A 16,818-nucleotide genomic window follows, 5' to 3' on the forward strand; every position below is an offset into this window, starting at 1 on the left:
CATAGTTTTGAATTTTTATTTGTTCAATATTTTCTTTTGTTAACCAATGTTCGGTCAGGCACACGATTTGCGGTTGTTTGTCTATTGTATGCAAGAACGTTTCAAGGTCAGTTATTTCTTATGTTAATCGTTGGATATTCTGGTGCATTAATGTCACAATCGGTTTCTGCGTGTTTCTCCTTACCTGGATATGTGGGTCGATGTCCTGTCCTCTCTGTTCTGCATTCGTTCCATCTGTTTTTCCACTCCCCCTCCGCTCCTCTTATTTGGTTGTAGGTGGCTTTTTCTCTAGGATCCCTCGCGTTTATGCTTCTTTGATAGTCGCCGTCGCCCGCTGCTTCCTGCAATGACGTGTTCCTGTCGGCAGAGGTTTTTGTTTGGCGGACCTGTTCTCCAGAATACATGCTATTCTCGTAGTCTATACACTGTTGCAAGCTGTATTTTGTGCCGTTGATAATTATTTTATCATATCGGAGATGCGCGTTGTAACCATCGTTTCTGGCCTTTATTAGATGCACTTTTAACTGTTCACGAATTTCTTTCACTCCGCGAGAATATTGCTCACCGCTACTTATGCCCGCTGTGTGTAGTTTTCGCCCATTTCTAAGAATTTCTTGTTTTTTCTTGAACAAAATTTCACAACAATTGGTCGTTGCCCACGGAAATCGAAATCGTTGTGTCGGAAATCTGTTACTTTAACTTTAAAAAGAGTCTTAAATTTAAAAAAAAGTCATTTCTTGAGTTGGTTACCAAGTCCTCCATAAATTTAATAAAAAAAAAAAAAAAAAAAAAAACAAAAAAAAAAAAAAAAAAAACTTGTATTCAAAAAATAATCTATCCTGATCTATATCTATCAAAAACTGAAATGGGAATATACTCATAAACTCAAAGAAGTTTGAAGAAGACAGAAAGTCCTTCTGCTAGCTATTTTTTTTTTCTCACAATTTTTCTGCAAAGGCACAGCAAATTTTATGCGATCACCTCACAGATCGCGGCATGTTCTGCTATGGGGGGTGCGGAAAGGCATATCTAGAAGCATTTCCTACAGTTTACAATCCATCGTATGAACCAGAATGTAAACAACTTCCGATTTGTAATCTATAAAGTGTTCTGTGTAATAGCGTGTCGAATTTTTAATTTTGAATAGAAGAAACAAAATTAAACTCAACAATATTCGTCAAAAATCCTTCTGTTAGAAAGGGTTCAAATCATGCCGTTAAGGCCTTTGCCTTTATCTCTTTCATTCCTTTCAGCCTTATCCATTAAACAAAAATTCGTTAAAATTGCTAAATAAGATGCATATTTAATAATAAAAAGCTAACCTTGAACTCCATTTAAATTCCCGTCTGTATTAACTTAATCGTTTCCGTTTCGAGGATTCCTTATCATCATCGTCAGTACGTGACTTAAATAATTCTGTGGACCCGCGAACTAATGTAAAAGATTCCTTATTAACAGATATGTACTAATGATGATGATGATACTGAAGGAGTCAACCAAACGTATACGATTAAATTAATAAAAACTACTGCTTAAGTTGAGTTTAAGGTTACTATTGCATTGGTTCACTATACCTACTTTTCATATTTAGTCTTACGATGAATCATTCTAGTATAGTCGCTATTGGGATAAAGGGGAAGAGGGAGAATTTCTGTCGATGTGTAGTTGTAATGTAACAATTATCTGTTATCTGTTGGAAAGCAAATTATTCAAATTATACAGCTGTTGGGTTGAAACTTGTTACTTAACGATTTATTTCATATTATTTTACTCATTGTTTTCAAAGTGTATTTCTGCAGTAATGTGTATTTCCTTTTCTTTTGTAGCACAGAGTACTTTATTATCTTGCTGTAATTGTTGAAGACAGTGGTGGAACAACCGATAGGAAGTTGATACCATTATTTCAGGTAGGTTATATGTCGATAAGAACAATAACAAATTTTTAAGCTGATTAGTCGTGTTTTCGTTTTCCAAATTTCTGCTTCCGTATCAATTGATTATTGAGAAGTACTTCGTTACAAATTGGAAAGCTTGATAGGGAAGTCCCTATAGATTTAACATTTATTATTATTATTTCCTTAGACTTTTAGTTTCATACCTAGCAGCTGTGGGGAAATATTGTGCGTAAGAAGCTTCTTGAGAGAATAGTTGAAATTAACGTTTGTAGTTCACAGCATGAACACTTCAGTAGATGTCAAGTATTATTCGAACATAGATGATCAGGCGGTTTAATTAGATTACTTCTCGTCTGTTGTAGAAGTGCACGGTGATGTCGTTAAATTTCAAACACACAGGACTTTTAGGGTAAATTTACAGGAAAACCTAGTATCTAGGCTATTTCTCGGTATATCTGAATAAAATTGTATTAATTATCCAGGGTAAAGTTATTATAGTTAGTGACAGACGCTGATAGAAAGAAATAATGTTAGAGGAAAAGTTTTTCCTCTTTTCAAACCGACTCTCCCCGTATTAGATAATGAAAAAGAAAATATTCAGGATTCTTTGCATTTCAATATCTGTGTGAACCCTTTCGTTGAAAAAAATAAATTTAAGTCTGAAGCAAGACAGAAAATTAGTTCTGTATTCGTAGCAGGACGTAAAATTAGTTTTCTCGGGCTATCAGCTAGGTAAAAATATTGAATATGTGTTGCGACGTTTCGAATGCAGACATTCAGGAATAGTTATCAGTTTGTTTTCGAAGACGTTGCTCAACAAATATGTTAACGTGACCCAGATCGTATAGTATTCAATTAAACCTCGCCAACCATAGCGACGTTCATTACGTAGAAATGGTAGGAAGCTAATCTTAACCTTTAAATCCCATAATTGTGTACGGAAATTGCAGTATTGTGACTGGAAAGAATTAATTGCAAGATTTCTTATTGATTTGTAATCAGGAAAGACCAAAGTATGCTAATAACAATTTTGTGTACCTGCTGTAGACTGAGTCCTAGGAAAATAAATAAAATTACTTACATGTGTAGATCCTTCTCGAGGTAGCTCTGACGACGCATTTATGGTTGCATGGAATATAATGAACCTGGTGTCAAGCATAAGGACATGTATTATCTTCAATTGCATCATCGTGGTAATCGTAATGTTAACGAGATCTACAAATAGACTCACTTCACAACAAAATATGACCTTAAAACATGTTGGATATATGATCCTGACTGAGAAGTGATATGTGTACAGATGGTTATCAAAATACTGAGTATATCTGTAGGTTGTGATACGTAAGGTGTGTGAGATAACACTGAAGATGCATGAGTGTGGATTTCCCGCCCATTGTTAGTGGTATTTTAGTAGATCGTGTGGGACGTCTGTAATACGTCAAGCGCAATAGACGGAAATATGTGTTGAAGCGTGCAGACGAGGTTGATGTAAATTTAGAGACCTCTTGCGTTTCAAATTCCAAATAGACCTTTTTGTTGGCTCAAGTATATTTAAGGTAGCCAGTTTGTGAGGTGTATTGCGAGAAACAGTCTCCAAGTTGATGACTTACAGAACTCATGGCCAACAGCATAGCTGAAGAATAATAGTGGCCAAAGAGAAGCCTCAGTAACAGGGATCGTCAAGTATTGGAGAGGATTGTTACCAAGGGTATAGAGAGAATGCAACAAAAGTTACTGCGGAATTCAATCGGCATCTGGAACATCCTGTTGCGACAAGCATATAAATTGAACATCCTCTGCAAGGTTAAGTTTCTAAACCATTTACCACTGCCGAGAACATGCATAGTGGACTACCGATGATTGGAAACGCGTAATATGATCCGATGAGTCGTATTTTTCTTTTATCTGATTACAAACAGTTCATGCTTATGTATAACGGACGCTCGAAGCTTATGCTTCAAACGTTCTCCTCCCTGCCGCAAAACATCTACGGTGGCTCTGGTGCTGTGGACTGCAGTTTCGTGGTATTCAATATGACTCGTGATTGTTTCTGAAGACGCATTTTGGCTCATGATTATTAGGACATTTTAGGTGATAACATTCATCTACGATTCAGAGGTTGTATCAGTCCAGTGTCCTAATTTTCCAAGATAATGCGCCAGTTCAAACGCTCGTGAACATTGAAATTAACTGTATCTATTCTGGCATGCCCATTCCTAGGCCTCTGCATTATTGGACATTGTAGTCTTTTAGAGTTCGAGTCTAGAGCATATATCATCTTTCATCCTCGTTGGTGAAACTACGTGGTGCACTGAATGGGAATTGTACAATATTACTTTAAAAATCATGTATATATTAATCTAATACTAGAATCGGAAATCGGAACAACATTTAACTGTAATTATTTAGAAACTTAAACTACTTGTAGGGATGTTCACAAAGCAGTTCAATTTAATAAGAACCAGTTCCTTCAACAAAACAAAGACGAAAGTAAAGAAAGATTGAGTCCAAATGACTAGTAGGTTAAGGGATGTTCTGGCTCCTAATATTGAGAATCAATAGTTTCTTGCCGCTGATGGTCGAGTCCTGGTACCCTTTGTATCATCTAGGTCAGTAGTTCCCAACCTTGTTTACCTAGCGCACCCTTCATAAACCTTGCATACTTCACTCCTCCGTCCTTTTTGCTCATTGGTCGTACGTGGTTTTTGGCTGATCCCTTCTGCGACTTCCGACACGTTTGAATTTTCAGATCTTCAATAATAATAATAATACTATTCTCAAGAGTTTGTATCTGTTCCCAGCAAGACTGCATACCATTATAATGCACTATTATTTCCATAGTTGGTCTTTATAAAACCACAGTTCTTACTTAATAGTTATTTTGCGTTTGTACGATATTTAATGCCTCTTTGTTACAACATTTATAATATTTGTAAGTTAAATAACCATAAGAAAAAATCATAATTTAGTGTACGTTCTTGGCTCCTTGTAAATTAGTTATGGATTGTTTAAATGTTGCTTTTATTTAATTTTACTTTTATTTTATTTATTTATTTATTTATTTATTTATTTTTTTAGTATTTTCAAACGCACCGACAACCTTTTCGACAATTAAAATAAAATAATATTAACAAACAACTTTAAAAACGAAGAGTTGCGGGTAGAGTCGAAAGAGAGCAGAACAGTTTTTAGTATTCATTTCCGGCATTCATGGTAACAATTAATATACGAAACAGTCTTGGTAAAAACCATGGTTTTTATTGAAAAAACCAAAGAACCCCCCTCCTTTTTTTGTTTAAATAATTTGCTCTATGTATTTATATCACATATGGACAGAAATAACTTTGTTTCGCCTTGGTGTTACTATGCAACAACCAGGTTATGCTGGTAGGAGTCACATAAGCTTAAAGCGGAATCCAAACCGTTTCTCGACTTACAGCCGAAAGAAACTGTCCTCCATTTGAACTTGAAACCGGGACTAATTGGCCACAAATGCGATACGTCTGGCAACTCACTCACGAAGGACTCCTGATTAAAATACGTTGTACTGATCTTTACATACTTGTTAATATCATATAATTGTCTAATTGTCAAGAGTCATTTCAGAGGGACAAAAAGATACAGTTGCACAAGTGAAACCATTATACAGAATTACATATGGACAATTTCAAAATACTGCAGATTACAGAAGAACTAATTTAGTCCAAGTTAAAGAAATACAACGACCTAATTAGCATATCAGTAAGAAAATTGAATAAAGATACGATTATTTGAGTCAACTTTGGCTCTGACCCATTCATACATAAATAGATACCAAAGATGCTTCTGATTTCAATAAATGCCTCTACGCGGGTTGTTTGATCCCACATCCAAAAAAATACTGCATTTCAATTTATTTTATCAATAGTAAACATTATTAAAAAGAAACAATATTTAGAATTTTTCTTGCAGTTGCATAATAATAATAATAATAATAATAAACTATAAAAAATCACACAAGAAACATTCATAAACTTATATATAAAAAGTGGCTTTTGTAGTATAATCTCTTTGAGTAATGAATAGGGAATTTAGATCTGGAGATAATATGAATAATGTACGGGAGTGAAACGTGATAACCCACAAATGTGTGTTCATCAAGATTTTACGAACACTTATATTTGTACGAACATTTTTCGTTTTTTTGGTTTAAACCAGCCAATCCTGATACGAAAAGCCTACTTTACTTAGTATGAAGCTGATAAGTGGTCGATTGGTAACGGGCTCGTTCTTGTTTCTCACAAGGTATTGTTCGTTTCATTAATTTTTCAGGCTGGTGTTCATGTAAGAAGTTTTTGCGGTGTTGTGAATGTTGTATTGACTTTGTAATTTCTCGTTTTTCAAGCTTCCCACTCGTCCTGTAAATCCTGGAAAACCTGGAAATGTGCTTGAATTGATTTTGTCCTGGAAATGTCCTTGAAAATAAATATCTGTCCTTGAAATTTACAGAAATGCTGAATGTCAAATTTTTCTTAATTATAATGAAGATTTTAATTGGTTGCTGTTTTTGTTTGCTATTCATGCTTTTGTGCTGAATAATAATTTGTCATAATCCTTCATGTGTGGGTAGTTGGTGGGCTTTCTTTCTCCCATAGGGTGGTTGGCTGGAACAACATTTTTCTTTTTCTTTCATCCACTAGTCTGTCAACCCATTCTTGGATGCTGTCTTCACTAGCACTATCCTCCAGAAACTGTGCTTTGTACCAGTATCAGTCCTCCATAGATTGGTGTATGATAACGTTTCTCATAAAGACCTTACTTCAATCAACATCATGAAAGAAATGCTGCATCATGCCTTCCATGCAAGGGAGTGCTATATAGCAGAGCTGGAGAAAATAAGGACTGTTAAAAGAGAAAGGCAAGTGCAGAGCAAGAGGAAAGAGATAAATAAAAGTGTACAACAGCTGCAGGAAAAGAAAAGGAATTTGATGGAAACAAGTGAAGCTTTGGAGACCGAAGCAAACCAGCTTGTGCGGGGACATGAAGTAGAGCAGAAGTCATGCTTGACAAAGTCAAATGCTATCCGTAGAGCAGCTTCGCTAAAGAAGAAAGAGATTATGTCTATAGATGAGGAAATCACACAACTCCATACTTAGTTGAAAATCTTTTAATATAATTTCGTTTTTTCCTAATTATATGTCAGATTGTCACGCAATGAAGATGTCATGTATGAAAAATAGATTTTTTGTTGTTTGTAAATTTGTTCGGTGCACAATTAAAATGTCATTCAGGAAGAATAAAAATACCTGTGCTGGATGTGGGTGGATCGGGTAAGAGTAGTTGAGAGGCCATAAAAAAATCAGCACAGTACGCTCCGCTTTTTGTATTTAATTATTGTGTATTATAATACCGTACCTGTATTAATGTTCACTGTATAAGCTACTGTACTTTTCATTTCACTCTTGTGAGTTTTAAACCTACAGTTGCAATCCTGTTATACCTTCCTATGTCGAAGTCCTGGAAAATTGGTGATTTGTCCTGGATATGTCGTGGATTTTTTTTTTTTGGGGGGGGGGGGGGGGGAGAGACTGGGAACTTTTGTGTGTGTGTGTGTGTGTGTGTGTGTGTATGTATGTATGCATGCATGCATGTATGTATGAGAGAGAGAAAGAGAAAGAAAGAAAGAAAAGTAAAATGGCAACTTTCAGCTCAAAGGTATTGTTTTATGTTCATTGAAAAAGATGACATTCAACCACCTGTGTTTTATGCCATGCTATCCTTAGTAATGATGCTCTCCGCCCCATTCGATTGGAACATTTGTTAATAGTACATACAGTCTGTTCTGATAACTATGAAAAAGAATTGACATTGAATATTTACAGTTATGGTCCAGTAATATATTTGGAAATCGGGTCTGTTTCTTTTCATTATAAAGTTGGGTGGTCCGGTCAGTAAATTTCTTAAATCGGGAAACTTTCGCCTTAGCCACCGGGAAAATCCTGTTATTGCTTTGCATGTAAAATTTTATGGTCAACGTATCATAATCAGTACGCTAAAATTGAGGTATTAAATTACAAATTTATTACGTAGATTTCATTCAATAAAATTAAAACTGAAAGTCCAATCCAAAGTAATGTTGGAAGCTATGTAGGCAGTCGATAAATTTTGCCATGTCCATCAGTATATTTAAGCAATCTTGGCTTCTTTATAAATGAACAGGCATTCAAGCAAGCAGAAATATATATAATTTGGTTTCGTTTCGTATTTTTAGGCTTAACATTCTTATGTAATACCTAGGTTATTAAGGAGAAGACTTTCGCTTAAAATGACATCCGAATCGCTACTTGATTTACACTTGAAAAAAGGGTTGTGCTTCGACCGGGAATTGAACATGAGAAGCCATGATTAGAAAGTGAAAAGGAGATAAAACTAATGTAGATGGTTTGTTATGTGGAAACGTCACCATGAACTTCACATGATTTAAAACATTTTTCTTTTTTTTAGCCATTTTTTTTAAACAGTTGGTTTAAACCAGCCTACCCTGCTGCTGATACTTGAAATATTGTAAATCTACTAGAAATTTGTATCGATACTGGAAGTACTGAAAATTATTGGGCAATACTGCAAAAATTCCCTGTGATATCCTTCAAGATAATCTGGGTGTAGGTAGTGATAGAGATATGTGGCCAATCAGTGAAAAACTTAGTCAGTTCGAGATACAATATGTACAGTGTTAATCATATAACATCTTAAATTATTTAAGCATTAATCAATCCTGGGCAGAACATTAAAAGGCCCCCTCAGAAACTCTTCTGCGCTCAGAGGCTTTCCTATTTGGGTCAGCGCTAGTACTTCTTTTTGTACTGACCTGTTTTTTCAACTGTTCAGCTAATTCTTTCATCTCTGAACATTAAACATGTTTGATATTTGTAATTAATTAGTCTTCTGTTAAACAGTGTTTTCTGTACCAAATGTAATAACGATGAACCAGGTGAAGAAAATGGAGGAAACACGTACTCTTCTGTGTTTAGCTTTCTTCGATTTTAACCCACTAATTTCTGTGCATTCTTTCTTTTAGAATATTGAAGAATTTTTCAACTTATTTTACAGCCTGTTAAATACAAGGTTCCCACATTCTGAAAATCAGGGAAATCATGCATTTTGCATAAAATGTCATGGAAAGTTAGGGAACGTAAATGTGCAAGTTTATTTATTTATTCATTTTTCAATCTAAAATTGTTTCCTCTATCAGTTGTACAGATTGATATGTGAAGGAGACCACAATGGTACAGAATTTCCAATGACGACAGTGATGCAGTGTTGCTATTTCTTGCTGAGGCAGTGAGGTACTGTGTGTGAGAGACAGAGAGGGGGATAATTGATCATGTAAAAGCAGAAATCGAAGTATGACTTGTCATCTTCGTTGACATCGATTTTAATACAGAAAAATTACTAAAAGAACTGAAAACATCAGATAAAGATAAACTACCCTTCAGGTTTGACTGTCGAAATTGGGCACAGTCAAGATGATTGTGGAAAGGAGCCCTCTGAAGTACAAACTGGTACGTAATGTGGTAGCTTTGGACCCCAGGTTACAAAAGAACAATCCACAACTTGCTCAGATTAGGTTAAAAAGCTTCCTACAAACTGCATGAGCATAACAGAATATCGGATTCTGTAGCTGAGAAAGCAGTGTCAAGAGAAGATGGGCATCAGGTTAGGTGACTTCTTTCCAAAAATAATGTCCAAAAGCAAGAATATTCTGATTTGTGGAATGTTGTGAAAATGTGTAATTTCATCCTGTGGCATTGCCTCAGTTGAGGGCGGGTTCTCAGTCAATAAGACATATATTGTAGAAAACCAAATCGAAGATTTTGTAGTAGCACAGAGGCGGGTGCACGATGATGAGAAATGAAGGAGTGTAGAATCTGTTCTATGAAATTATGAACTATGAAGGTATAGAATCTGTTCCTGTTGATCGAAGAATGCTTCTCCCAGTTCGTTCAGCTCGGAGACGCTACGATGAATACCTTAAGCTGAAACGAATCAGAAGTGCAGAGAAAAATAAAATGAAAGGTGAAGAAAGAAAACTAAGTGCTGAAGTTAAAAAATTAGAAGCATAGAAGAAATATATGGAATAATGTTACAAACAAGAACAAAACGCTCTCGTAGAACAAATTCAAGAACTTAAAGCAAAACAAAATTTTGTTTAAAAATGTAAATGTGAGGATTAACATGCCTCAAAATTGGCAATATTAGGACTAATAGTGGGCCACGGTGGCTTAATGGTAGAGCGTTCACCTCTGGTGCATGGGGTCCTTGATTTGATCCCAGCTCGCACCAGGTGAACTTTGTAGTGGAGAAACACCATGTGCTTGGGTTTTCTCGTGGTTCTTCCGTTTCCTCCCACTTTCTTCATTCCACTGTTTCATTCATTTCTCATTATCATCGTCTCCTTTAGCCTAGACGGCATAATTGTGGAACGTAAAACTTTTCATTTCATTTCATTTTAGGACTGATAGTATTAGGTCTTAGGGAGAGTTGACAATATATTCCTGACTGCATGTTATATTGCTTTTTATTGTTTTTTCAAGCAAAAAATGTCTAATTTGCAGTGTCAAGGTATGTGGTACTGTATCATTCATATATTGTTATATACTTGCATGATATATTTTGTGTAAATAACAATTACTCATGTCGAACATAACTAATATGTAAATGGTAATTAAAGGAGTGTGTTAGATGGCCATGGGGATGAAGGAGGCCGTTGAAAAAGTGTATGATAGAATTTACCCCATATCTTCCCTTTTATATTCAAGAATTTGTCAGGGAAACCGATCTTCACTTTTTTGTGGGAACCCTGTAAATAGTATAGCATATAATCGTATGTGGCAATTATCTTTTTAGACTTCCAAACTATGCTGTGCGTAAGTGTCGGAAGTCTAGAACGGCTTTGTCTGTCTGTCTGTAGACAGGTATCACAGGAAAAACGATAAGAGAGATTCAGAATCGATTTTTTGTAATCCATTCAGCTTCCCAAGAATAGATTCCATCTTTTTAGTTAACCTTCTATTTAGGCTGGAAGTAGTTCAGTTAATTTCCGGTTTCAACATTGATTGCATAGAACAGAAACGGTAATAGCAACGAACTGTATCTTGCAATCGGTAATCTCAAGTTGACAACTCGCAACACCATCGAAACCGGAAGTGGTTGAATGTACTGGTACTTCTGATTTCAATACTGATTTTCATTGAGCAAGAACTATAACATGTATACCGAGAAAAAGGTTTCTTACAACCGGTTCAGCGTCCCAAGAGTAGGTTCTATCTTATTCCTTAACTTCTGTTCAGACCGGAAGTGGTTCAAAATAACTTTTTCTAATTGTTTATTTCAGCCTCTATCGCCAGGGAACGAAAACAGTAAGACATATCAAGTAATGAGTTTTTGATATTTTTTCAGCGTCCGAGGAACAGGTTTTATCTTCTATCTTATTCCTCTGTTGTAGCCAGTAGTTACAGATGTACAGGGTGGTCCGGAAGTGGGATCCCCCCGTCCCCACCCCGTTTAGTTTTAACAGTATAGTGTCAGTTATGGTAGAATGTCTGGTGTCGTCAGATCGGGACCTCTTGGAGGCCAGGCAAAGGGAACTGGTGAAGGTGCACAACCTCTTCCAATCCAGTGACCAGGTAACGTGTGATTCAGGTAATTGCGCACGTGAATACAGCTATCCTGCTGTATCACAACAGTGTCTTTGATATCATTTTCTTCCTCTTGAGGCACCAACCGCTCATTAAGCATTTCCAGGTAAGAATGTCCATTAACATTGTCTTCGAAGAAGTAAGGCCCAAAAATGCGTGTTCCACTCATTCCGTGTGGTTGGTTTCTCTCCATCTCTGTAAAACCGGGGTTTTCCTTATACCACATTACAACGTTCTGAGAATGCATACTTCGGTAGATAGCACACTCGTCTGTGAAGATAGGGGCCGCGTTGGCTTAATGGTGGAGCGTTCACCTCTGGTGCTTGGGGTCCCGGGCTCAAACCCTGCTCCCGCCAAGTGAACTTTGTGGTGGACAAACACCGTATGCGGGGGTTTTCTCGGGGTTCTCCCGTTTCCTCCCACTTTCTTCATTCCACCATTTCATTCATCTCTCATTATCACCGTCTCCTTTAGCCTAACCGGCATAAGCGTGGGACGTAAAACTCAAATTTCATTTCATTTTCGTCTGTGAAGATGACTGTAATGTCCCCTTCAGAGAAGAATACAAGTTCGGAGTGAGGAAGCGAGGAACAGAGGGTGTAGTTGTTGCCCTCTGAAAACCTACGATAGTTTATTAGTCTCCAGAAACAAACATTTCTTCAGAGTTGCCAGAAATACTATGAATGCTATGTTTTGTGGGAAAATCCAAAGAAATGTTCCCTTCTGATCGTTTGGAGGGAGGAGATGTAAATCAAGCTTCAGTGACACCTGCCACATGGCTAGCCAGCAGTTAAAGGGCAGAGAAATTCCGTCTTTAAAATGAAGGACGAAAAAAGGCGTTTTAAAAACTTATCAATGAATATATTGTATTTGAGAGTAAATATCTTACTCATTTCGCTATAGTTTAATTTATTATACTACAGGGAGAATCTGGAGAGATTGTTCGAAAAAAATAAATACAAATTATTTGACACTTTTTTTTCAGTCTCGATACTTCCATAGCCAGAAAATAAAATTAAAAATCAATTTACCTCGCATCACCATTGAATTTATACTTCTTGCATCTAGCGTTCATTATCGACTCAAACAACTTTATTATTATTATTATTATTATTATTATTATTATTATGGTTTAACTGGTTTTAACTTAAAAATTTGACAGGGTCTGTGGTTACTGCCCTTCGTGGTGATTACCCGTTTGTTAATTTCCTACCTTCCTTCCTGAAGAAAAATATCATCATGGCTTATTATCTGTTTTCGTTTATATATATATATATATATATATATATATATAACCTGTTTTCCTTATAAGGAGCTATAAGGAAAACAGGAAGAGTTTGGGTATCCGTATTTAGGTAAGTGCTATTCTGTGCTCGAGCACAGGACGGCAGAATTTAGGGGGCGGCAAAATTTTGGATTTTTTTAAAGATTCACAATAAAGTAATATTTAAGACTAGCAACCCGCAGAGTCCCGCGCAAGCGCAAGAAATATATTAATGTGTTTAATTACGGTAGTTACTAATTAGCTAACTTACCTAATCATTTTTAAAAAAAGGCATCCTCGTCTCCCCCCCCCCCCCCCAATCCCAAGGAGTAAGGATGAACTTGAACATCATTAAAACTGATATCGTTAAACTCAGCGATCTCGAAAACTATGAATTCAACACTAGTATCTGTCGTTTTGGATTACTTTTAAAATCTCGCCCCCTCCCTGGGGAGTGGAGTATGATTTTGAAGTTGAATTGGCTTAAAACTGTCATTTATTAATCTCAGCGACTCCAAAAACTGTGAATTCAGTTCTAATATTGGTTGTTTTCGAAGGGGGGGGGGGAGGGACAACAACATATAAATTCGGGCCTGGTTATTTGGCATCCAACTTAGAAGCGAGATCTCGGTCAAATGAAACGAAAACGTTGCAGTTAGTGCTCTTAATTTTTCTCTATCGTAGGATACTTTATATGGATGACTTGTCAATAAGTGACTAAAGATAATACTATATCTTGAAGCACGAATGGATACACACTTTAAAAAAAAGTTCAGTGGGAGAACTTAAAACAAGTTCTAAATTATCGTGAAATGAGAGTATTCTTCACAAATGTGAACCAGTAACCATCTGATAAATGTGAAACAGATTGTGTCAAGTGAAATACTGAGAATGGATAATGCACATACCTAATACCACATCCGTTGCTTTGTTTTCTCCAAGACTCTTCCATTTCAAGAAATAGAGTTAGTCGTGTGTTCGTCTTACAGTTAGTGAATAGGATTTGATCAGTTCAGTGCAGTTTTCGAAGTGTTCACTGATATCCGCCAAGTCAGTTTCTTTTGCTACATTTTGTTTATTTATTTTTCTAAAGAATAAATCCTCGTGTTACATTCCGTTTAGCAATACTGGTGTCTAAGCATGATTATGAACTTAAAAATTAGTGTTACTCACAGGCTGAGACGTTTCCCTTTTATATTTGGTCTAGGAATTAATTCGTGCGGTTGGTACGCACACATTGAAGCTGTAGTACAAACACAAAATACATAAATACCTTAAGAAAAATATTGTCCATCGCTAGCCACCACTTTCGCCCATCTGTCAGGCAATGTACGGATTCCGTGGCGAAAGAAGTCCTCATCCTTGGAAGCGATCCAGTCAGAGACCCATGTTTCGATATCTTCTGAAGAAGTAAACCGCTGTCCAATCAAATCGTTGTTCATGCAATCGAACAAGTAGTAGTCCGAAGGAGCAACGTCTGGGGAATACGGCGGGTGGGGTAAAACTTCCCATCCGACATTTTCTAAATAGGTTTTGACCGGTTTTGCGACATGTGGGCGAGCGTTATCATGTTGAACAATAAGTTTATCATGTCTGTTCTCCCATTCTGGTCGTGTTCTGGCCAGAGCTTGCTTCAAACGCATTAATTGTCGTCGATAACGTTCTCCATTCATAGTTTCACCCGGTTGCAGCAGCTCATAGTACACCACACCTTTCATATCCCACCATATGCACAGCATAACCTTTGCACAGTGAATATCTCGTTTTGGTTGTGATGAACCTGGTTCACCTGGTTTCACCCAGGCCTTTTTTCGTTTAGGGTTCTCGTAATGGATCCACTTCTCATCACCCGTAATAATTCAATGCAGAAACCCCTTTCTGCTCTGTCGTTGAAGCAGCAATTCGCAAATGGTTTTTCGTCTTTCAACGTCTCTGTCTTTCAATTCATGTGGAACCCAATGTGACATCTTTTGAATCATTCCCATGGCTTTCAAGCGTTTGGAGACTGTTGTTTGATCAACGCCTAATGCTGCTGCAAGTTGTTCCTGCGTTTGACACGAATCCTGCTCGAGCAATGCTGTCAATTCTTCGTCTTGAAATTTTTTTGGCTGTCCAGCTCGCTCTTGGTCTGCCAAGCCGAAATCACCACTTCTAAACCGTGCAAACCACTTCTGACACGTTCGCTCAGCTAGAGCATGGTCACCATACACTTCCACCAAAATACGATGACTTTCAGTCGCACTTTTCTGCATGTTAAAGTAATGCAGCAGGACACCCCGCAAAAACACTTTATCAGGCACAAATTGCGCCATGTTCACTTAACTACAAACTGGTGTTGTTGACGCTTTAATCCACTGCCCTATACTACGAACGATACGCGATGACAGGGGTTTGCAACACATGTGTGGATACACGGAATTGTGGGACGCTCCGTTCGTTGCGCCATCTCTTGTCCACCCGCACGAATTAATTCCTAGACCAAATAGGTAATAAGGATTAATTACATCAACAGACTTTCCTTAAGAAAGTGAATTCAGCTAACGCCAAAAATAATTTCGAAAAGGGTTATCTCCAGCTTTAGACAAAAATGACTTTACATATAGCTTTCCTCTATTTTAACGAAATCAGCTTATCGAGCTATTAAACATGTAAATAGAAACTGAAGAGGGAAAACCATAGGCTATTAAGGATTAGCTAGTTCATATAATGGATTCAGTTTCTGGTGTAATTGAAAGTACTTTTTACCTTTATTAAATTATGTAATTACGTCATTATATTTTATCCATTTAATATTTATTCCATCATTTGCATCTTTTTTGTTTCCTTGAATTGTGATTTCTAGAAGGAAATTTAGATATAAGACTGGCCATCTTGTAAACATTCTTCACAGCCGGGAGTGGGTGGAGAAACTCAGCTGAAAGGGTCACTAAGACCGAATTCCGTAGCCTTGCAACCTTCTCAGATGCGGATTACACCACGGAATCGTTTGGAAGGGAATGCTTTAAGGAGAGTTTTGCATGCCTCTTTCCGCGCATTCATGTCGACGTCACTCAGTTCATTCACATGCATTGGACGGTAAACCTTCAATTTTAGATCTTCTTTCATGTGCCTCATCATGGTGGTCCGAGGAATACCAAGCTCCAAAGACATTTTACGTGTTGATTTTGAAGGCGACTGCTGCACTGATGCTTCCGCTTCACGGCACGTTTCCCTCCGTTTTATCGGTCGACCGCCCTGGGGAAGGTCTTTCACACTGCCCGTAGCAAATGCACGTTTTTTCCCACCCCAACATTATTGCTTTTCTTGGTGGATTAATACCAAAGCAGTCTGTAAATTTCGCTTTAACACTTTCCATGGTGTCACCTGTGTAACGCATTTCGTGAAGCCAAACCGCAACAACTATTCTTTGTTCAATGCTATATGGACTTGGATCACACCTTGTTGATTACTCCAACTTCACTGCAAATAACTGTTACCAAGCAGAAAACAGCAGGAAATAAATGAACATGGATAGCAATGTTGCCAGATAATGCCAAGCAGTGTTACCAAACAAATGTGGGTAAACCCTAAAACCATCAGAAAATACCAATTAGGGGTACGACCACTTCGGACCACGCTGTACTACTTCAAGTTTGAATATTGAATTAACATAGTTTGGAAGTCTACCGTATTTTCACATTGTGAAACGAAACTTAGTTGTTTTAATTATTTTTTTTCCAGTTCACTGTAGTATACTGGAAATTTTTCTAGCAGGACACTGGAAGTACTTGATATATACTGGAAAAATCCAGGTGAACTCCAGTAGACAGCTTGATACAGAGTTCTCTTTGATTAAAATACGTATAGATTTTTACAGACTTCCAATGTAAGATTTCCAGTATTAATGCATTGGGAAGATCGTATAATTTTTATATTATTAGTGAAAGCTGAGAGGATAAGAAAATGAAACGTGTAGATTTCTTTTAAATAAAAACACCAGTTT

At 37.0% G+C, this 16,818-nt stretch overlaps 1 protein-coding gene across 3 annotated transcripts in view; it reads left to right on the forward strand.

Annotated features, from left to right (window-relative positions):
* Positions 1 to 16,818, forward strand: part of PIG-H (Phosphatidylinositol glycan anchor biosynthesis class H) — a 68,829-nt gene that overhangs the window by 19,689 nt on the left and 32,322 nt on the right. For all 3 annotated transcript variants that reach the window (XM_081731089.1, XM_081731087.1, XM_081731086.1), the window contains exon 3: positions 1,827 to 1,907. In XM_081731089.1, coding sequence (XP_081587215.1) covers positions 1,827 to 1,907 — 81 coding nt within the window. The remainder of the gene's footprint in view (positions 1 to 1,826; positions 1,908 to 16,818) is intronic.

Source organism: Thermobia domestica, chromosome 11, assembly GCF_964235325.1.
Source record: "Thermobia domestica chromosome 11, izTheDome1.hap1.1, whole genome shotgun sequence".
Lineage (NCBI taxonomy): Eukaryota > Metazoa > Arthropoda > Insecta > Zygentoma > Lepismatidae > Thermobia > Thermobia domestica.